Raw genomic sequence first — 23,703 nt, 5'->3', positions numbered from 1 at the left:
TTCACTGGGAAAACTATTCTCAGAGAAGACCAAAAACAGTAAAAGTCTGTTTAATTTTTAACAAATTGATGAAGATATGGTTATAAGTGCTGTCATTTCTCTTGTGCTTTGGTTATCTGGAACTTCCAAAGAAATGGTCACTTTGCCAAGATAGCTGTCCATCATGGGAATTGAAATATTCTTGAAATTTTATTCGAGTCTCATTAGCCAGGAGCGTGTGATTATTGGACCCTTGCTGGTTCAAATGGCTGCTCCATAAAGAAGGCTCTGATACCCTCCACTGACCAGGTATAATTTCTCCGTTTCCTCGAATAGTGTCAGTAAGGCTTGAATTAAAGTGATCGGAGCTCTCGGCTACTAGATAGTTATGAAGGCATACACATGCCATGGTTATGTTCTTAACCGTCTCTAATTTACTATCTATTGTCTGTAAAATATTCTCTAGCGAGCAGCTAACACTCCAAATGCATTCTCAACGCTCATTCTAGCCCTTGATAATCTGTGATAAAAAAATTCTCTTAGAGCCTGATAAATCGTGTTCATTTCCTGGGAATGGTTTCATTAAATTATTTCTTAATGGAAAAGCCTGATCCCCAACAAATACAGGGGGTAAACTATGGGTTCCAATGACTTTTTGTGGGGGTAGTTCTATTGTACTTTCTGGAATGTTTTTTTCCAAAAGCACTGTTTGAGAACACCCCAGAATCGCTAGCACTTCCTTCTGCACCGATATCCACAACTATGAACTTGTATTTTGCATCAGCAACAGCTAGAAGAACAATACTGAAGAAACTTTTATAGTTGTAGAACACTGAGCCTGAGTTTGTTGGACATTTAATTCTTTTATGTTTGCCATCTATGGAACCCATGCAGTTCGGAAAGTTCCACCTTTCTTGAAAAGCTCTTGAAATCTGTTCAAAGTCTTCAATAGTAGGGGCCTTCATCCCAATGGCTTGCAAGGTTTCTCATATAGCTTTAACAGTTTCAGCTATTATTTTAGCTACAGTGGACCTACCAATAAAATACTGAAAAGATAGCGAACGTTTGCTATCTCCAGTGGCTAAATATCTAAGTGTAAGAGCTAATCTTTCCTCTCCACCAATACTTCTTCTCCATCTTGTGTTCTTTTTTGATATTTTTTCTCTAACAAGCTGGAATATATACTGAAACTGATTTGGCATCATTTGCATATAATCAAAATACCGCTGAGAATCCTGTTGTCTTAGATTCTCAATAAGAATAACATATGCCCCAGAATCCTCTCTTTTCTGAAGGACAGGACTCACCCACCATTGACGTCCTGGCTTTGACTCCCTTTGCCAAAAAAAGGGGGGGGGTTGAATTAAATCTTTGAAAATAAATAGTACAAACGTTTATTGGTCATTTAATTGGGGCTTAGGTGCTGCCCATCCCATCTTTTTAAACAGAAATAATCGCCTGATATAAATTTTTTTTTACTTTGTTTTTTCTCGTCCAAAATTGTAGTTACTGTATCTACTGTGAAGGGGACTATTCTGTCCCAGATTTTTAATGAATATTTGTTTTATCAAACAATTCATGGTAATGAATTGTAAGGAAGGATCGAAGTATTTCAGGAGTCGTTTTTAAGTGATTTGAACAAAAAGTAAAAATTTATCATAAAAATCGAAGCATATGAGAGGGCTGGAACCCCCTCCTAAATAGAAGGGGGTTGCTCTGCTCAATAATCCTTTTCGTTTTAAGATTCGATGTTGCTCCCTACTATTAGTTGCAAAAAAAACTAATTTTTAAATTTAATTCTAAATACAATAATGGTGAAAAATAATGGCTCTTTTTTGGTTTGTTTAATGATTTTGTATATATACTTTTACCATTTAACTGTAATATTTGTTGTCATATATTAAAGAAGAAATCCTAAAAAATAAAGAGAATTGCTAATTGTGGATGCACTGTAATCCATACACAGAAAATTTAGTCTTTCTATGTTTTTCTTTTTAATGTGCGACCCGCCTCATTTGCAAAGTAATTTCTGTTCGTTTTAAGATTTAATGTTGCTTCTTACTTTCAGTTAAAAAAAAACTTGTTTTTTAAAATATAATTCTATATGCAATAATGGTTGAAAACCATTTGGTAATTTTGCATAATAAACCATAACTGCAATATTTGTTGCTATACGTTACAAAATAATTATTATAAATTAAAGACTACTACTTGGGGATGCACTGTCATCCATGTAAGAAAAACTTAGTCTTTCCGTGTTTTGGTTTCGTCTGAGCACTACGGTCTATGTCATCCACAAAACAATTTCTAAAAAGGGAATGGAAGGACCCAGGGACCTGGATTTCAAAAGGCCTATATGCAAGATGGACTGTTTTTTTTATGGGCATAGACAGTTCTTGGGAGAAAGTTAATCAAAAAGTGAAATATGTTACCCTTCTTCTCCTTCTGCGAAGCAAAACAAGGGCAGTAGCAGCTGCAGTTGGAGATAGAATCATTCTAAGAAGAATCTAAAAATAACTTGTTTAGCTTGGACTTATTCCGCATGCGATTTTTCCGCATTCAAAATGCGTTTTTCCGGAAAATATTCTGCGATTTTTCCGCAAAGAGAATGCGGATATCGCATTTCGTTTTTCTGCAATCCGCAGCATGTGGGAACGAAGGGTGAGTTGGTCCTTACTTACAGTTCGTTTGCAAAAACTATTTGATGAGTAACCTAGATTTAGGTGTTTAGTTTGTCTTAAGATCAACAACAAAACGAGAAAAACATTATCATTCAGAAAGTATACTTAGCCGTTTCTTAAATACTCTAATATGTCTTTTTGACAAATTTTATGCCCACAGTGTTTTTTTTTTTTTTTTTTTTTTTTCTTTATTCCATTATCCTCTTCAACATACCCATAAAGCTTCAACTTCAAACTCTCAACCATTTCTGATTGCACATATGCCCTTTTAACAATCTGGGTGCATATAGCTTATTTGTTTTAGCTCATTATCTTCCTCACCATCCCCTGAAAAAAATTCAAGAGCTTACCTGGATAATAATTACCCTTGCCCTAATGCAAAAAAAGCCATTTGATTTAGTTCACCCTTCCCAAGATCATGCTCCAAACGTCCTAACGTAATAACCTTACCTGTTCCTGGAATATTGCACAGACACCCTTTTGACAATTTGGATGCGTAATAATTTCTTTTAATTTAGCTGTATATCCATCACTCACAGTCCTAAGTAGTCAGAGTCGTAAGTAGTCACATCCTCGGTCACAATCAATTGCAATTACAGTCATCAGTAGTTGCTATCTCAACCTAATTAGCAATAGTCGCAGTTGCAGGTAACGGCAACCACAGTCAAAATTAGTCAAAGTCATAAATCGTGGCAGAAACGTAAATAGTGGACGTCTTAAGTAGCTGCTGACGCAAGTAGTAAAAGGTACAATTAGTCATTGTTACAATGGGCAGTAGTAGCAGGTGAAGTCGTAAGAAGTCGTAATCACAAGAAGTCGCAGTTGCAAAAAATCACAGTCGCGAAGGAATCGAAATTGCAAGCAGTAGCAGCAGCAGTTGTTAATTACTTTTAATTTTAATTTCCAGTTGAATGAGGTTTTCCCAAAGTTTCCACAACTAGTTGGAAATGAAATAGACCGAGAAAAAAACTGCATAGAGCCCTCATTGCCCTTTACTGAGATAGCGCTGCAATACCTATGGCAAGCTTTTCAATCCCATTCAAGATTCTACTATATGTGTTAAAACATAAAAATTTAACTTTTCTGAGGCAGGACCAACATTTGATTTTATTGATATTATGTTTTGGTACTTACAAAAAGTCCTAGATATAGCAATTTCCTTTCTAATGAGCCCTTATACAGCCCTCTACGATGTTTCAATACCCCGTCAGTAGTGAAGAAGGAAAAGAAAGAAGATACAAAAGAGCAAACATCGGTGCTACCCATATCAAAAAGTAATTTTCCTTGTTGTTCAATCCAGGGGACAGTGGGTTTTCAGCCATTACGATTCCTATGATGTAATTTTTTAATCTGATGCAATGTTTAGTGGGTTTCAGGCTACTGTTTGAACTTCCTTTAAATTTGCTTTTAAGATGATATTTTACTATTAAAGACTGATTTAGATAATAATTGTCATTCCTGAATCAGCTAACAATGGCAATTTTTTCAAACTTGCCAGTTTTTTTTTTAAACTGCTTATCAATTTTGGTTGTTATGAGCTGTGGTTTTTTCCCTACTAGGTTGCAGTAAGTGCATGTAATGACTTGGACAAAGGTAATGGTTGGTAGTGAAAAACTAGGTCAAAGTGATCAAGATAAAAAAAAAAATTTAGCCTAATTAGAGTAAAGCCAAGACAGATAATCTCTGTGAGAGGCAAAGCTGACAAAACTAAGTCAGATTTGTATAATGATTATTTTTGGTTCTTCACGATAGTCTATCATCCTAGGTTAGAAATGAGGCAGACAAAAAAAGCAGTAAGGGTAATTCAGATAGTCTACCAGTTCTGTGAGCCATTTGAAGGGTATTGGAGACCAAGATATGATTCAAAAATTTATTATGTCCACAGGACTCGCAGCCAAGTGGGCAACTGAGATTGTCCATATTATATAGGCTTTGCCTACTCGGAAAACCTATTAGAATCGGCTACTGCGGCAACCATGATTATTGGCAGCTACAACTAAATAACTATTTTCTAAAAAGAAAATGCATTTTTTTTTCTTTTTTGGTAAGCAGACTAAAATTCTTTTTAAAAAGAAGATATCAAATTACAAAGAATATAAACAGTTAAGGTCATCCTTAACTGTTCGTACTGCTGATAATGAAAATAGAAAGAGAACTACCAGATAGCCAAATGCAGAAAGGCCTGTTACAAAATAAAAAGCTATGATCAATCATATGCTTTGAAAAAAAAAGTAATAAAAGAAAACAAACGCTTACTTTTTCACTGTCATAATCAAAATATTCTCCATCATCTTCAAACTGATTAGAACTATTGTTCCAGCCTTTGTCAATACCCACAGGAAATTCGTCGTTGACTTGCTGAAAATAAAAAACATTTCAAATAAAAACGAATGTTATCAAAGGATGACATAAATTTATCATTGTTGATTTTGAATCAAGATCAACTAGGTAGACTGTGATGAAAAACTTGAAAGCCATGGCTAATTGGAGTAAAGTCAAGACAGAAAGTCTCAGTGAGACGCAAATCTGACATAGAATTGTCAGAATTGTGTAAAATGAAGTAATTTCACTTGTTGATAGATAGTGTATCTTCCGTCCGAGGTCAGATTTAATCTTCCATCTCCACCCAAAGTGGACATGACATAATTAAGGTTACTTTCTATAGACCTTACTTGATCCTGTTTAGAAGAATACAGAAACATTCTGATAGCTCAGTATTTATCATTACAAAATAAATAATATGAATATCTTTTCCAAATTGATTACTGTGGATGAAGATAGTCATTCCAGGGAAATACTTGATGTGAATGTCTATGCCAGAGCAAATTTACCATGACACATCTCTAACAAAAAAATGAATGGGTAATTTAGCCTAATCCATATCTTAGCATGTTCAAGGATGTGAGATTAAAAGACTTTTAAAAATAAAAAAAAAGGTTTACATGGCCAGGAGCCTTTGTAAACAAAAAAAGTTAAGACGCTGCTCTTATCTTAAATAAACAAGGGGAAACAGCGACCTGGAAATACAGTTTCCTCAAAATTCTAATCTATGTTTTAGAGAGATCTTCTGGTAGATTTCTAACAGGACTGGAAAAAGACCATACCACTGAACTATAGCATACAGTAAATTTCTGAAATGAAAACAGTCTCTAAAGGACATAACAATGCAAAGTTATCACAGTTTGCTAAATTGAAAAATCAGGAGCCAAAGAAGGGGTCTTTTTTTATCATGGATTTAATTTGAACAAGTGTTCTGGATTTGTTTGTTTTCCTCAAAAAGTTTAAACAGATCATATATAAAGATGTTTGGCGATGACTATTTCAAGCAGAATTCAATTTATCTTGTGATGAAAAAACACTGAAAGAATTTTCTTCACTTAAGCCAGATGTGTGAGGACCATAACCTCACATTTTATATCTCAAATCATTTCTCAGTATATATATTTTCAATTCATTAAAATAAGTCATCTAAGGACTTTGATTTAAATATTATTAAACTCCTCTACCACTGTCTTGTAGGAAAAAACAAATTTAACTTAAGCAGTTTTGGCAAAGATGAGGGAGAACAACAGGGCGTGGGTGCCCACATGGGGGGGGGATGAGCTCCACCGCCCCCCCTGGCTGAATGATGCTGCCTAATATTTTATATTCTTGTTTTGAGATTTCTATTATACAGCATTGGAATTGCCGATTAGACCAGGTACGCCCCCCCCCCCGAAAATTCAGCTTATGGGTGCCAATGCAACAAAGACGTAATTTCATCAAAATCTTGGGGGGGGGGGGAAGTTGGATCCAATCCCAAAGCAAATGAAAATGACAATAAAAACTAAAAAAATAAGCTGTTTGGTACCATAAAGGTACTATTTAGTAGCCTACTTTAAAAGTACTATAAAGGTAAATATGTAATAAAAAACTGATCTGTTTCTGTTGATGCTTGAATTATGCAGGTTTATCTTAGTTTTGAGAAGATTTTGGAAGAAACTAAATTTCAGCTGGGGAGCGGGGGGGGGGGCAAACTGGTGCCTGGGAGAAGGGGGTAAAGCAAGGTATGGGAGGGGCAGTCCCTCCCCCGCCCACCTGCCTCTCCTAAAGGAAATTACACCCCTGGAGCACAATGATAGCCCATTGGCCCTTTGAGCTAAACAAAACTAGAATGTGAGAAAAAATAAATCAAAGAAGAAAATCTTAATAGCAAAATCAGACCTTGTGCTTTGTGCTTTTTAACTGTTAAGTTAACATATTTCTAGCCAAAAGTATTTTTCAGATGGGGATGGAGATTCTAGTGTTTAGGTATTACACAAGTATCATGTTACTTCTAGACTTCAACCTAGCCTAGTTCCTTCCTGAAATTGAAATAAAATTAAATACATAACCATCTTTTGGTCACTTGATTTTATATAAACCAAACTTGAATAAAAAAAAAAAAACTCACTAGTTGGTTGCATGAAGCAATATCTGTTTGATAAACAGAGGAACTAGTTTCAGCAGGATAGTTTACCAACTTATCATTTGAGGTATCTGCAACAGTAAGTTCTGGGTAACTGGAAGAATCTTCAGCCAACAAGTTGTTTTCAGAGTTTGTATCAACTCTGTTTTTCTTTACAATAGGTTGAGTCATTTGAGTATTTTGAGAAAGATAGCTAGGTTTCAGTATCTGGTTAACTGTCTCATCAGGATAACCAAGACCTTTAACTTCAAGCATTTTAGCCATTTTTACTAATGAAATAGTTTGAGCTTGTGGAACAGTCACTTCACCTGTATACATAAATTTCACCAAAACCAGCAGATCATGAAATTCCACATCTTTCAGAATAATAATAGGATGGGGGTGTGAAATCCCTAGAAGCAGTGTTTCAAAGTATGAACTACAAGATGAGAGAACAAGTCTGTGACATTTGATGCTTTGACTGTCACATGACAGGGTGACATCTGTGAAATGTTCATTGTTTAATAGAGGTAAAAAAGCTCCATGAAAAACATCCAGATAGTTGTTCCATTTTAAACAAAATTGTTTCTGCTCCATTTCAGAAATAGTGACTAGTCCTTGAATGACATAAAATTGCTGAAATAAGAATTGAAACATGATGAATGAAACATAAATAAGTATTCCAAATCACAGGCATTATAGGCATTGAAGGTGAAAGTTAAGAAAGTACTCTATAATTAGAAATTTAAAAAGCCACTCAATGCATATATTTGACTTTATAAGCTTTAGCATTCCATCTCAATTTATAAATATGCCTAGCTTGATAATAATTTTGTCTCTATGAAATGTTGAATAATATGTTTTCATAATTTGCAAGAATTCCTAAGTCAACATTATCCAATTTAGTTTTTCTAAGCACAGCTGAAGACTTTTAGATGTAACTGTAAACTCATGCCCAGTCATTGCAATATGATGACCAACCATATTTCCAAAACCTTTTAATCAAATTACATTTTAGATATTGTATTGAAACTCCTAAACAAAAACCAAGTAATTTTTCACCATATTTTAGTGGAAAAGCTGCAAAGCTCTATAATTAAATTTAGCACCATTGAATTAATCAGAGAAGAAGGTTGTCTTGTTAGATAGCTGACACACAGAATTGCTAAATGATTATACTTTCTCAAAAATTTTAATGCAGACATAATTTGTGAAATTAAGAAGCAAAAGTGTGTCAGTCTTGAATTAAACCCAGGGATTTAGCCATCTGTGGTAAAAAATCACTGGCTAAATTTTTACAAGAACACCAAATCAAGATATGATTTTATTTACAATCATTGATGTGCATAAAGATATGGATATTTTGAACATATGTGGATAAAGAAAAGGCCTTAGAAAAGGTCAAATTATTATTCTTCAATGGCATTCATGAGCTTAAAACTCATAAGTATATTCTTGCAAGGGGTTAATGCTCTACAGCTAAACTTTGCCATAAATACAGCTACATAGTTTTCTTTGGTACAGAGCATTATAAATTTTCAACAGAGGACAGTATTTGCCATAAGATTTGAAAGGTGCTAAATATGGGCATAAGAGCTCTTTTTCTTTTTTGTTACAAAATAGTGTAAATTGTTTTGAAGCATAAAGAGAATGGAAAGAGGTGAGCAAATGTATCTAACTACAGCTTTGATTATAAGTGTTATCATTTGCTTGACATTTCTTTACCCAAGTGTATATTCTGTTGGATATTCAGCCTCTTTATTGGGCTAGTGCTTGCACAGAGGCTCTTTCAGAGTTCCTTCAGTATTTTTTTAAGAATGCTACCTAGTTTTAATTTTCAGTTCTGTCTTTTGTTTTCCAGATTTTATGTGCTATTGAAATGTTGCTGCACAGCAGGGATAAAAACAGCAGAAAAGTGTAAACTAAAGAAAATTATATTGCAAATAGAGCTCAAAAGGCTATTTCCAAAAAAAAAAATAGAGAGATTTTTGTTTCTAAAAATTTATTTGTTTCCCTTAAATAAAAACCTGTCTATTTTTAAATTTAAGATTCATGGAAATACATTACTGTGTACAACAATCTATAATTTTAGCCTAAATCAAGCAAACAGGAACTAAAGCTAAAGTCTTTGGAGGAAAGATATTTTGACAGCATTGAGATAGAAGATCCAACATTACAAGAATCAAACAACAATTCAAATCCCTTCCTTTTTGTACTAAAGTGCTATGATTGCTTTTTGAAACAATTTTGCAATAAAACAACTGTTGTACATGTTGTATATAGAAGTCCCATTACTCTTAGTATTTTAGACTACAAATCCACTTTGGCTGCTATCTTATCACATGGATGTCTGATTTTGCAGATTATGATCTTGTCCTTCTGGGGAACTTTAATCTTCCTGAAATCCAATGGAATGATGGATCAAGTTTTTCCACTAGGCATTCTTCTTCTTTTTTTGTCTGCCCTCTCTGATAATTCTCTCTGTCAAACAATATCTTAACCAACTGGTTTCAGAAATGGTTCAGCTTCAGTAGCCTACATTTCTAGGTGGCACTATAATTTAGCTAGGATGAAAGTGAAAACATCATTTGATGCCTTTTTTATGCCATTTCATAATTCAATAACTGCTTCTGGTGCTAATTGCATCTTGAGCCCTTAAAGGGGCCCCAAAGGTATTTCATTTTGTAACCACAAAAAAAAGTTATCAACACTAGTTAAGTTAGGCATATTAAAAAGTGGTTAAAAACATATCCCTAGTTTATAAATAAGTTTTTCAGGAGTAATATGTTCCAAAAATACTGATTTATAACAATTAAAATCTGATTTATTAGGTCACTAAAATATAGACCATTTTCCCACTGTTTTAAGTTTTACAAATGCTGTCACCAAAAATAGCACAGAATTTTGTGATTTGAAACTTTGCTGCCAACAGTTCAGAGTATATATTTGCACATTAGGGGGGTGGGGGTGGTTAAATTTCCTGGTAACTTTGTAGTGGGTCATTTAATTTATCTAAGATGAAATTGAAAAACACAGACATCCACCACATGGCTAATATGGGAGTAAAGTTCATTTGCAATGCAAATTGATGTTATATTTAAATTGAAGATGCAATTATAGGTATATATTTGCACATTAGGGGGGTGGGAGTATATACTCTCTAAATAAATAGGTTCTAAAAAATTCATGAATTTCTTAGAAAAACTTGAAAAACAAGGAAAGAAGTGAAAATAAAGCCCCCCCCCCTTGAAAAATGTGTTAATTAGGATTATTCTGCATATTATGGAGTAAGAAATGTTTTCCTAATATGTGTCCTTATGTCCAGCTGGGTCAATATATATGAAATCATTTTATTGAGTTTGGACTAAAGTGAATACACTATTTGATGCCTTTTTTATGCTGATTACAAATATAATAGCCAAAGCATTTCTATCGGAAATGAATTTAAGCACCCCCCCCCCCTATATATGCCAATTCAGGTTTGGTTAGGTCTAGCCTTCATAGGGGGGGGGGCTATAATTCATTCCCGATAGAAATGCTCATTATATTCATCATCAGCATAAAAAAAGGCATCAAATGGTGTATTTACTTTAGTCCTAACTCAATAATATGATTTTGTATACATTGACCTCCAGCTGAACTCCTAGACTTAAAATACTGGTTGGTTGGTTGGCTAATTCAAAGATTTGTACATATATACACTGTCAAATTAGCCATCTGGTGGCATGGGCGCCCATATGGGGGGGCAGGGGGGGCTCTTGCCCCCCCCTGGCTGAATGATGCTGCCTTATTGTTATGTTTTTGTTCTGAGATTTCTATGATATAGCATTAAAAGTAGCAATTAGACGAAGTTTGCCCCCCCCCTGGAATTCAGCTTATGGGTGCCCATGTCTGGTGGTATCCAAAAAACACCATTTGATGCTTTTTTATAATCTTTGATAATTCATATAGCCTAGGCCTAAAATAACTTTGGGGCCCTTTTAAGGGCTCAAGATACAATTAGCGCCAGAAGAAATTATTGAATTATGAAAGAGCATAAAAAAAGGCATCAAATGACATCCACATAGAAATTTACCCAAGCTTCTAACACTCTTGATTTGGTTAGGCTATTCTTAGCAACCCAGACCTTCTTATTTAGGAGGTAATATCCGTGCCTGCTGGCAACAGCAAGCATGTTGTAATTATTTTGAAGGTACGTTTGCCTACAAAACAAGCTTCTTCTAAGCAACAAAAATATATCAATTACAAGATAGACTCAAATTAGGCTAGTCCAAAAGACCGAAACACACAAACAAAAGTCTTGCCAATGTTAATCCAGCGTTGGCAGTCGCCAGAGGGTGTAACAAAAAATAGGCCAAACTCTTTGAAAAAGACGCCAAAAATACGCCAGAACCTTTGAAAACCATGACTGCCAACGCGTGCAGTACCTAAAGCGCCAAAATCACCCAGACTTGAGTGTTTCACAGCAATTTTCGGTGCTACAGTCAAAAAAGTTTTGCATGTGTCGCAGCTTGCACCGTAACATGCGCTCGGCCCGCTAGGTGTACTTGGATTAGCTTTATGTCTGTTTTTTATTTTTCCTGCTTCTGGTTTTTGTCTGCTTCTGAAAAAGCCAGATCCTGAACCTAAACGCCATGCGCGGAAGAACATTGCAAGGCCTGGCAGAGCTTTGAGGCACACATGGCATTCCGAAGATGAATACTAGGCTTCATTAAGTGGGCAACCACTTGAGCCACCTTTATTTAAATTTAGAGTTATTTATCTAGTCAAAAGCTGGTTCATGATATCAAATAAAACCCACCTGAAAAAATAGGACATAGTCTAGCGCTATATTTCGAGATTAGGGGGTTATACTGGTTGCGACTCTGAACTCCAAACAATTAAAAACTTTCTATGAAGTAAGTTATTTTTGTTATAGTGTTCAGTTCAGATAAGAAATCTTCCGACAATTTGCAAAATATAGGGATACCGACCACTGGCGAGAACAAAAGAACATAATGGTCACAGTATGCACAAAAAAAATCAAAATGTGGCTTCACTTTATATGAAAAACATAATAGGGTGGCTTACGTAAAGTCATAGGAAAGAAACCACAAAGAAATAAATATACATTCTCTTTCTCCATTCAATACTCTTTCCGAATATGTTTTACACAATTTTCAAATTGTTCAGAATTGATTAACAATATATAAATTATTTTCTTACTTCTTCCACCCCTGATAACACCACTTATGGCATGGCTAGATATTATGGCTATATGTGAAAGTTTAGTGATTTCTTGGTCAATTCATTATTTTTTTGTGCATATTTCTTTTTTGTATCAGTTGGCTATGCAGCATAGGCCAATATGGCCTCATTAGTCCTAAACCTAGCTTATTCTCCTAAATTACACTGAAAATTATTGGAGGTATTACCTAATTCTGTGTTTTAGACACTTTTTTTTTAGCTAGCTAAATTTTTTGATACAGTAATCCCTATGATCACAGGAGAACTTTAAGCCACACCAAAAATTCTTTCCCATCTAAGAAACAGAATTTAAAAGTCTTTAAAACAGTTAAAATCAGGATTAGAAAAGGCATGAGGCTCAAAACACTTTCCTTCTGCCCCATATGAACTGCAGATCAATTTTGAAAGTTTCACTTTAATACCATGAAGAATTTCTAATATCATCAAAGGTAAATGCGATTTGGAGAGAATCAGAGTGGAAATATTTAATCGTGAAGAGCCTCTAATCTACACTTTTACCCTTTATATATCAAAGCCCAAAATGTCCGACAGCGGAGCTTATTTATATAGCTGCCATAAATGATTTTATAGGTCTTGTTACATTTCAAAGCAAAGTAGGGATATCGTCAACCCTGTAATAGAATCCGCAGTATCCTATCGTATATTAGATTAGATATGCTTCATCTTTCAAAAGTGAAAAATAAGTCTAAAAAAGGAAAAAACTTCCAATCACGAGAAAATAAAGTTCTGGTCCATACTCAAGAACAAACCATTTGAATTGTTTCAACAAGATAATGTGCTTGCAGTGTCCGAGTCCGAATCATGGTTGCAGCGGTAGCTTCAACCTAGTAAAGAGCGAACCACAGCCCATATTAAACCAAAATTTATAAAACGTGTTTAAAAAAAACTACCTAGTGAAACAATTGTCATCTGACACTGATTCAGGAATGGTACCTATTATTTCGGTCTGTTGTAAAAGTAAAAGTTTATTACGAAAAGAAATTTATCATAATTATGAAAAAGTCTGAAAATTCCCAAAAATTGCGTCAGATCAAAATGAAAAGTCTACCATTGGAATCAGCACGGTCGAAAACCTACTCCTGGGAAATTACAACTCCCCTACTTGAACAACAAGGAAGATTACTTTTTGCATGGGTTGCACTGGTCTGTCTCCCTTTTTTTTTTTTTTTTTTTTTTTTTTTTCTGGCAAGGCTAGGAGGTGACCAGAACATCATAGAGAGGTTTGTAATAGCCCATTCAAATGGAAATTAAATTTGCTAGTGCCCTTTTTAAGTGGCCAAAAAGATTTTAGGACAACAAGCCGCCCCCTCCCAGAAAGCCCCACCCCCGAAGTCATCTAATAACAAATTTGAGATAGCCATTTTGTTAAACTTAGTCCAAAGGTCAAATATCTTTGGTTTTGGTGATTATAAGATCCTCCTTAGTGCCTGGTGAAAGGGATGCACACTGTATCGGTATCGGACGTATTGATATCACGCGTATCGGTATTGGCATATTGCTATTGATGGTATTGCTATCGCAGGTTTCTGGACATATTTTTAATAGCTCACATAAAAGATATTGCTCATATCTACGTCTTTCCTATAGATTCAACCATCAGAAATTTCCAAATGGCACTAAAAACGACACTTGTGATGCCATGTCTCAAGTGGAAAAGCTGGGGCTAGTGGGCTACCAGTGCTTTTTAGAGTGACGCTTAATAGCTCATTTGAAAGCTATTGCTCATATAAGTGATATTTATCAATTCTACCATCCGTAAATGTGATATAGCACTAAAAGCAATACTTTTGATGTCACTTCTTATGTAGAAAAGCTTGGAAGTATAAAACAAAATAATAATTGTAATAATTATGGTTAGAAACCCATAACTGGAGGTTTGCAAGAACATCTCTCGTATGTTCCTCCTCCAAGCCCCCTTAATGATCTACGCAATTAAGGTACAAACACTAATATATTCCATCAGATTATTAGAGTCATGGTTCTGTTGGTACAACGTTCGACTTCGAAATAGCGTCTTCCGTTCGATTCATGTTTGGGTGCTTTTTTCTCCCTTCTATACGATCATTTTCAGATAATTTCACTGTTTTTGTAAATGTGATGCACTCATTTTTTAAACCATGTCCCAGGAAGGTATTTGATCAAGCATTTTGAATCAAAAGAGAATAGCGGTCATCCATTTCATGGTTTGCAACGAGTTCATGGTTTCATGGTTTTTCAATAAACCTGTGGGGCGGGGTCAAAGTTGGAGCCAATTTTCCCAAATCAAGTGAAAATAACAGAGAAAACTGAAAAACTAGCCGTATAGTAATAAAAAAGGTTAAGATGTACTAACGATAATTGACCTGTTTCTGTGGATGCTTGAATTATGGAGGCTTATCTTAGTTTTAACAACATCTTTCGGAGAAAATAAATTTCAGTTGGGAGGGAAGGGCAAACTGGGGTCTGGAGGAAAACTAAGGTCTGGGAGGGGAAATTTCCCCCTCTGCCGCTTAGAGAATTACGCTCCTGATCCCAACCCTTTGCCACTAAGTGGTTGGAGAAATGTAGGCATGCGGTTCTGGAACCACTCAAAGTTGTATATTAAAAAAAGGATTACTTATTGTTACACTTACTTAAACAAATTATTTCTTTTGACAATTCCACCGTAAAATTCTCTCCATACGTAAGATTGTGCATCCAAAGAGGAAGAAAGACAAATGAAAATAGTTCTGTAGGAGAATTCAAGTATTTCTTCCCAAAATTTTTGAAATGAAAATAAACTTAGTTCGTAAAACTATTTATCGTACCTACATACATAAGAAATGATCTTTTTTCGAAATTTTTATTCATTTCTAAGTATTGAGTGGCTTTTTATTTACGGACAGGTCAAATAAATCTCTAGGCCTAAAGGCAATCTTTTATTTTCAAGTCAAACCATAATCCAAATGGATACCAAGAAGTTTGGGACAAGGGTCATAGTCATTTTCATTACCATAAATCCTTATTTTACGAGGGACAAATCCTTTTTTTGTAAATATAGTGGCCATAATCTTTGAGGCTGATACTGGAAAAGAATAAGTCATAGAAAAGTCCATAGGTCTTTCATTATTTGGTTTAATTTGGTTGCCATATCATTTGTATTTGACCTTGAGCTCCAAATCAAAAGATCGTCAGCAAACTCCGCTTTGCAGGCATTATCAGCGCTGAAACTTAAATCCGACAGAAACAGATTGAACAATAAAGGTAATTATTGTCCTGCGGGAGTTCTTTATGTAGAGGATAGACATTAGAGGTGAACTGGTTTTTTGGACTCCAACTTTATAATAATTGTCAGCTACAGGGCCGGAAAAAGGGCGATTGAAGCTATTGGATCCAATCGGGCCCCACGTTAAATTGTTAAATGTTCTTAATAATTCCTGTAAGCGTTTCTCCTGGAGAAAGGTCGTTTTCAGGGCTAGAACTAATAGAAAACTATCTGATTTCAACAATGAATCAGGAATAGATTAAATAGTTCAGTATTTATGCCAACTGAAAGAGATGACGCAAGAAAATTAGATTTTCAGACAGTTTTAAAAGAATTCATAGAACAAACACTTAGAAATACAGAAATGTATGTATTCATATTTGGTGATATAAAGTTATACTCAATAAATGTTTTTTCTATGTTGTAAACGAGAAATAATTGTTATTCATTCACTTTTTATTCATGTATGAATGTTTAAATTTTTTCTCGAAAACAGCTCAATATTTTTTTTGGAGAAAATTGGTATCTTGGTTCATGGCCTGAAAAAAAAAAGATTTAGACAGGTCACAAGTTTGAGAAAACACGTTAAGAGTCTTCATTTCGGAAAAAATTCATATGAGTAACGTCATATTTATGAGCAAAATTTAAAAAGCAAAAATACGTCATTTCCGCCTCATAAGTGGTTCTATAATTTTTAGTACCTTTGGCGCAAGTACAAATACACAAGAGACATAGCTGAGCACAAAATACCAAATATAATGAGTATATTTACAAAAGGTATTTTTAGCAGTTTCATAATACCTAGAGGACAGAAACGTATATTGATAATTGCTCAAAATGAACAAACTGGACCATCAAATGAGACAAGATCAAAAGAACGATCCGACCTAGTCGATCCGATCCTGATCCAGATAGGTAATTATCTAAAAACTCGATAGCACCACGAGGGAAGTCCATAATTTTAAGAGTTCTGCAGAGTAAAGTTTTGTCAACATTGTAAAAAACAGCCACAAAGTCCACCAATAACGGCTATTAAGATCCTTCCTCGCTCTGTGGATTCAATAAGCCATTCCAGTCTCTTATGGATGTTTTTTGCTCTAAGAGTTTAGCAGGGACCGGTAAAATTGAGATAGGTCTATAAGACTCCACTCTTTCGGAAGGTTTACCTGGCTAGGGCACTGGTAGAATAATGGCCTGCTTGCATAACTTCGAAATGTTTTTACTCTTCCAAGATTAACTATAAACATGAAGTAGTTTGGTTTTAAAAATGTCTCCAGATTTAATTATTCACTTTAAACTGATTTCAGCTTCACTTGCAGCAGATGAAATATTGACTTCCCCTATCATGGAGTTTGCCACTGAGGGATTGGGTCATCCTCGCCAAAAGTTTGGTTTTCACTAAGCTGACAACCAAACCTTCTACCTTTTCAAATGTATGGAATAATTTATCCTTGGACCATAATGACGGGTCCACAATAATTTTGTTTATAAAGGTAAGAATCTTTATTGAGGGTGCATTTTTATCCAATTCTAAGAAAAATCATTCTATACTCCTCTTTTAGCATTTTGCACTGTCTATTTGACCAAAGATTCTGCTCTCCTCATTGAAATCAGTGCGTCTGGGCTACAACACCTTTGAAAACTATTTCTAGCCTTTTTCTTATCCTCAACTGCCTTTTTCCAATTATCGTTCCACCCTATTTAAGGATATTTCTTAACTGTTGGAAAATTTATTTGATAAGAAATAGGCCACTGAGTCTTTTTGGCTGCTCTTTATAAATGGTGTGAAATGAGGACTCCTTGATATTCTAGGTCTTCTTCTTCTGTCAATGGAAAATAATCCACTTCATTTAAATATTTTTTAAAAAGATTCCAATCAGCTTTCCTCATGTTAAATTTATATCTTGGTGGACTTGAGGCCAATGATTCATTTGTTATCTGTCAAAGCAGTATGGTTTGTCTGAAGTTCATGAGCTCTTTTAATTTCTATTTTTGGATGAACCTTATAGGTTCAATTGGAAAATCGATTGTTGAAAGGGAATTTCCTCTAACATTGTATTGAGTTGGAAGCCCATAAGAAGTGAAAATAGAAATCAGATTAGGACCAAGAATTAGGGTTTCAATTGAACTTCTTGCTTTATTTGAAGAGGTACAATTTTCCCCTGGGAAATTATGAGATTTGAAGTCCCCTGCGACAATAATATTGTCATCACTTGTAATCTCCTGAATAATATCTGTTATACCAATATTACCATAAGGGTTATAAAAAGACACAATTTTTAGTTTTCTCTCCATCTCTAAATATAAACAAATAGTAACAGCGTCAATCTCATGGAGATACTACTTAGAAACAATAAATGATTAGGAAATAAAATGTCTTATAAGGATTGCCACACCTCCACCTTTCCTCTCGGTAGATCTGTCCTTCCTATAAATTTTAAAACCTGGTATATGGATCTTCCTGAGGCTATAAAGTTTAGTTTCATACAAACAAATTATATCAACAGGATTAAAAGCAATCAAATCCATCAGCTCATTAAGTCTTAAGTTAATCAGTGACACAACATCCCGAATGAATAATTTTAATACTACTCACTGTTTGTGCTTCTATCCTCTATCTGATCAAATGCAGTAATTGAATCTCTCTTATTATCTTTAGGAGGAGGCTGCTTTTTATGCTTCTGGTTATTTGTGCCATCTGGAGCTCTTCCCTAAGTTTGTGAGAGTTTTTAGGTTTTCTATTAAACTTATCCGGCTTTATTGGTTCTTCTTTGGAGCTACTGAGCATAGCAATATCTTTTCTCAGCTTTTGAAGCTTAATATTGGCAGATTTCTAGCTTTCTTGCCTGAGTACTGAGGTAATCGCTTTTCGTGACAAAACAGCTTTTATTTGATCTGTGTTTCCAACGGTGTTTATAAGATGACTTACCGCTAGAAAAGTTCCAATCTTTTAGAATTTTTCCTTACTCACTTATCATCAAATTTTTGGGCATCACTTAAACGACTTAAATTTGAATCTGGTGGGAGAAGCAATATGCCGTAAAGAGACTGAGTAAATGAAGATTAAACATGTATATTTTTATTGTTTCCTTGAAGTGGAGAGTTTGCATAGTACGACAGAGTTGTGTAATTTACCCCCCCCCCTGTAGCACTTGCAGGTGAACGATTGCCAGCTTGCACTTTTGGTGTTTTTGGGACTGAAGATGCAACCACTGAAAAAGGGAGATTTTATTCAGTTGATATTCTCAAAATCTTTGCACCACTGATGGCCGGTCCGATGCGCTTTGAGACCTCATAGGTATCATCGATCATGCCTCGTAAGCTGTCGGTGGTAGTTTCCAGCTCAGCAACGTCGTCTGCGAAGTCCAGATCTGTCAGGGGCTGGAGGAAACCAGCTATTTGTCCGAAGACTATTCTGCTGTGGTTTCTCATTGCATTATACATGATCCAGTCAATCGCGTAGTTGAATAATATAGGCGGAAAGGGGGCATATATATATATATATATATATATATATATATATATATATATATATATATATATATATATATATATATATATATATATATATATATATATATATATATATATATATATATATATATATATATATATATATATATATATATATATATATATATATATATATATATATATATATATATATATATATATATATATATATATATATATATATATATATATACATGGGCACCAGCAGAAAATTTTTCAGGGCGGGGCTGATACCAGAATAGGGGAGATTGGAGGAGAAATAAATTTTGTGGTAAAGAAAAAATACAAAGAAGTATATCATTGATCAGTTAAGTATCACTTTTGAGTTTTAGCCAGTTTGCTACTATGTTAAAACTCGTTGACAAGCTATTGTCATTATAGAACCATTGAAAAAAGATAACTTTCGATAGTGCCCTGTTCGGCCTGTTCATTGCATGAAATACTGTCGATTAAGCAGCTATGGATCTGCGTAAAAGCTTTTGCAAACTTTCGAGAATAAAACAATATTCAGGAAAATTTCAAACGGCGGAGGATTCATGGCAAATAAATTTATCACTTTTTTGACATACACTTCTCGTTCAGTTTTTACTGCAATTTCTTATTGATTTATTAAAAGACTAATATTTTTAATTCACAAATTCTGGTATCTTGACTAAATTCCCGCTTCGGTTTAAGCTAAAAGTTAAGTTTCATTATTATGAAAGAAAAGCAAGCAAAATTCCTAATAGGATAAGATCTTATAGGATAAAACCAATAGAATAGACACAGGATGATCTTTTAGCTTAACACAATATGAGCAAAAACCAAGACCAAACTGACTCCTGGTAGGGGACGACGCTGGATATATATATATAAAACTTTCTTTGCTTATTAATTTAAAAATGTGGTAAGCTTTATCAAGCTTGTCGCACTATTGCTAAGGCAGCGAGAATGCCCTTGAGAGTATTTACCCTACACCCTAAATTGGGTTCCGGTTTCGGTCTCCTTTAGATTGATAAATAATGACCTATATTGAGTTAATCTAAGATCTAAGATTTGAACTAAATTCTGAATTGATTCTAAACAAGTTTCATTGGACCCCTCCCCCCCTTGCGGGCGCCCATGATATAATATATATATATATATATATATATATATATATATATATATATATATATATATATATATATATATATATATATATATATATATATATATATATATATATATATATTATATATATATATATATATATATATATATACATATATAGAATATATATGTATATATACATATATATATATATATATATATATATATATATATATATATATATATATATATATATATATATATATATATATATATATATATATATATATATATATATATATATATATATATATATATATATATATATATATATATATATATATATATATACATATATAGAATATATATGTATATATATACATATATAGAATATAATAATGAATCTATTCAAAAATAGGCGTTTTATTCTAAAAATCCTCATAATGGAGATCTTTTTAAGCTTAAACTCAAATATATAGGATTTTGAAAGCAATGCAAGTAATGACCAAATGACAAAACTGGTTCATATAATTTCGAAGAGCAAACTGCATTTCCATGAGGATAAATAAAAGTTCAAATAGGGATAAAATCCTTTTAGTAGACAGTGATAAATTTCACAAAAAATACAAGATATTCCGGTCACTGCATATGTGACCGAAATATCTAAGCTTTTTGGTAAAATTTGTCACTGTCTATTGAAAGGATTTTATCCCTATTTCAACTTTTATTTAAAACTGGTTCATCCATAAAAATTGATTACAATGATGGGAGCATGATCAGTTTTTGAATAACTTACTTTTCTCTTAGTTGCAACTATTTCTTATTTCTCGTATTATAGTTTCACTGGCCTGTCTTATATGCCAAGTTTGTTGTTGATTGTTGTTTTTTTTTGGCATTATGACATTTCTTGTTTCATGAGCCCCTTTAATTATAGATGGGGCCAATTTTCAGGCTTAGGAGGTAACTGGAATAACATAGGAGCTATAATGTCTGACTATATTGCAGTTATGGATAAATATATTATTAGGGGCTATATAGAGAACCATCAAGAGGGCGGGAGCAGGATGCAGCTAAAAGATTAAACAGAGTGAGGTTTTGAGAAGCTGAAAGCCCCTCTCATATAGGGAAACATTTCTGCTTGTTTTAAGTTTTAATGCCACACCTTACTTTCAGTTGAAATAGTTTGGTTTTCGAATTTAATTTCTGACTGTTTTTAAAATCATAACCACCCTTATCCAAGGTATTATGTGGGCTCCCAGCCCACTAAACACGCGATTTATTTCTGTTAAAGTATTATTACCAATAGTTGTAAATTGGTTGGTAGGTTCTCCCTTTTTCAGTTTTCTGCTTGAGGATTCAAATATTGAATTGTAAATAACATCTTTTAAAAGATTTGATTATTTAGTCAAAATTTTCAATGAGCAGTAGTTTTGTTGAATAAGATCTTAGTAATTATTTTACTAAATACATTCGGATGGACAGAGGTGGGTATTATTATTTATGTGGATGGAAGTTCTGCATGACTTAGTCTTCTGCCCCCCCCCCGTAAAATATCCATATTTTTCCCAATAACATATATTATTTGTAAGCAATGGACAAATTGCACTTAAAAACCCCTTTAATCACACATCTTTTATAATTCATTTCTTTGTCCAGCTCATCATAGCCAAAATTCAGTCCAGTCCGTGTTTCACCTGTTGGTTGCTTTATCCCTTTGTACCTCTGTACAAGCTTAAAATCCAATAAATGAGCTATTCCCTTTTGGTAGTAACTTACTGCTACCTGATGGGTCATTCCTCAGATTTAATTCTCTAGGGTAGTAGAATACCCCCCCCCCTGAAAAGTCGACTCATTTTTCTGCTTTGTTCTTTGATTTCTTTTTCAACGAATGAACGATCACCTGTAGAACGTTTGGTAGCTTTTTCGCGAAAATAGAATGGCACTTGCCGAAAAGTTTTTTTTTTCGACAGTAGTTTTTTTCTTGTTTTTTTTAAGCAGTGGAATTTATGCCGTCCTAATTTTCAGTTGCAAGCCAATTACCAAAAAAAAAGGAATTTGGCATTTGTGTTTAGTCGACTCGCAATTGTTTCAGCAGTGTACGTGACCTTGACTTCGCTTGTAGAGTGTGGCTCGAGAATGATGGGGTAGCTTCCTCCTATTAGGAGGCTTGTTGATGGTTTCCTATAAAACTGATACATGGTAGTAGCTATGCAGTCCAAACCCGTGTCATCATTTGTTTTCAGTTAGCTTATTACATTATTATCGTCACTTTTCTGAAGTAGGAAAAGTTTTTTTCAGCCAAAAAAAAACCCACCAAAACCGGAATAATTATCCATTAGTCGCAAGCTAAGTCGAATACTTTTTTATTCACTAGGCTATATTTTCATTGAGAGGCGTCACTCCTCAAGACAATCTTGACCCTCTGTGAACAGTCCCAATTTTGGTTGAGAAAACTTGTGAAAATTCCTTCATGATGCCACACAAGCAGAATTTTCCTATCAGAGATGGAGAAAGGAACTTATGATAGAACAGAGATTCCAAACCATTAGCTTCAACCTTTTATTCCCTTTTTTTCCCATAAGATACAATATGTATTTTTTCCCTACTGGCAATCTTTTGCCACTATGACATTTCTTGTTCCACAAAACCCTTTAATCACACATGGGGATTATTTTCTGGCTTAGGATGTAACTGGAATAACATAGGAGCTATAATGTATAACTGTTTTAAATAATGGATAAATATATTATAAGGGTCTATAGAGATAGAGATATACCATTTGATGTTTTATGAATGCACCTCAAAGATATTTTAGGGGCTACATAGATATAGATACGCCATTTGATGTTTTATGAATTCACCTCAACGATATTAGGGCTACTAAGATCTCATTTGAAGTTTCAACCAGTCACTAGGCCATATGTTGGCTAGCTAAAAATAAAATAATCCTGTTAATAGTTTTCTTATTGTTATTACATTTCTCAACACAAGTAGCCAATTCTAAACTGAGGCTGACGCCCAAAAAACAAAGCTGGAAAAAACAATATTAAATATTCAAAAGTGTCAAGTCTTTAGATCAGCGGTATAACTCTCCCTCTGGGCATGCTTAAGTTATTCCTACTATGCCAAATTTTATTACTAAGAATAGATTAAAGTGAAAACTTGGATGATCTTTTCCAAAATTTATGGCTGAAAATTGATTAGAGTAAAAATCACAGGACCGCTATACATTAAAAGAAATTTAAATATTTTTGACAACAATTTTCTACCTGGAAAGGACTAATTGCAGCTTATTGAGGTTTGAAGCACAACCAGCAAATAATAAATGCAATAGATTCTAGTAAGTGCTATTAAACGCAAGATCAATAATTGTAATGACCTGAACTGAGTGCGGGGATTATCAAATTCCTATATGCTTTGCGCATACTACTCCGTGTGATTAACGCCAAATGCCACGTGGTACTTGGAGACTTTATCATTTTAAAAGCACTCTGGCACAAAGTAGGTCTCTGCATTTTGTTTACATGCGCGAATTATAAAATATAAGGCTTTTTAAATGTTGT

General features: G+C 34.1%; 1 protein-coding gene across 1 annotated transcript in view; it reads right to left on the bottom strand.

Moving 5' to 3' along the window:
• LOC148945143 (uncharacterized) overlaps positions 1-11,283 on the bottom strand; it is a 56,521-nt gene extending 45,238 nt beyond the window's left edge. Inside the window, exons 1-3 of the mRNA XM_089098953.1 lie at positions 11,162-11,283; positions 7,093-7,722; positions 4,917-5,018 (exon numbers count right to left, since the gene is read on the bottom strand). Of these exons, the coding sequence (XP_088955079.1) occupies positions 4,917-5,018; positions 7,093-7,722; positions 11,162-11,260 (831 nt within the window). The 5' untranslated portion in view covers positions 11,261-11,283. The remainder of the gene's footprint in view (positions 1-4,916; positions 5,019-7,092; positions 7,723-11,161) is intronic.
• Between the last annotated feature and the right edge of the window lie 12,420 nt (positions 11,284-23,703).

Source organism: Artemia sp. Qi Xiang Cuo, chromosome 13 (assembly GCF_049724085.1).
Source record: "Artemia sp. Qi Xiang Cuo chromosome 13, ASM4972408v1, whole genome shotgun sequence".
In the NCBI taxonomy this organism is placed as follows: Eukaryota; Metazoa; Arthropoda; class Branchiopoda; order Anostraca; family Artemiidae; genus Artemia; species Artemia sp. Qi Xiang Cuo.
The sequence above is the reverse complement of the archived record's forward strand: the minus strand, read 5'-3'. Positions and strand labels throughout refer to the sequence as shown.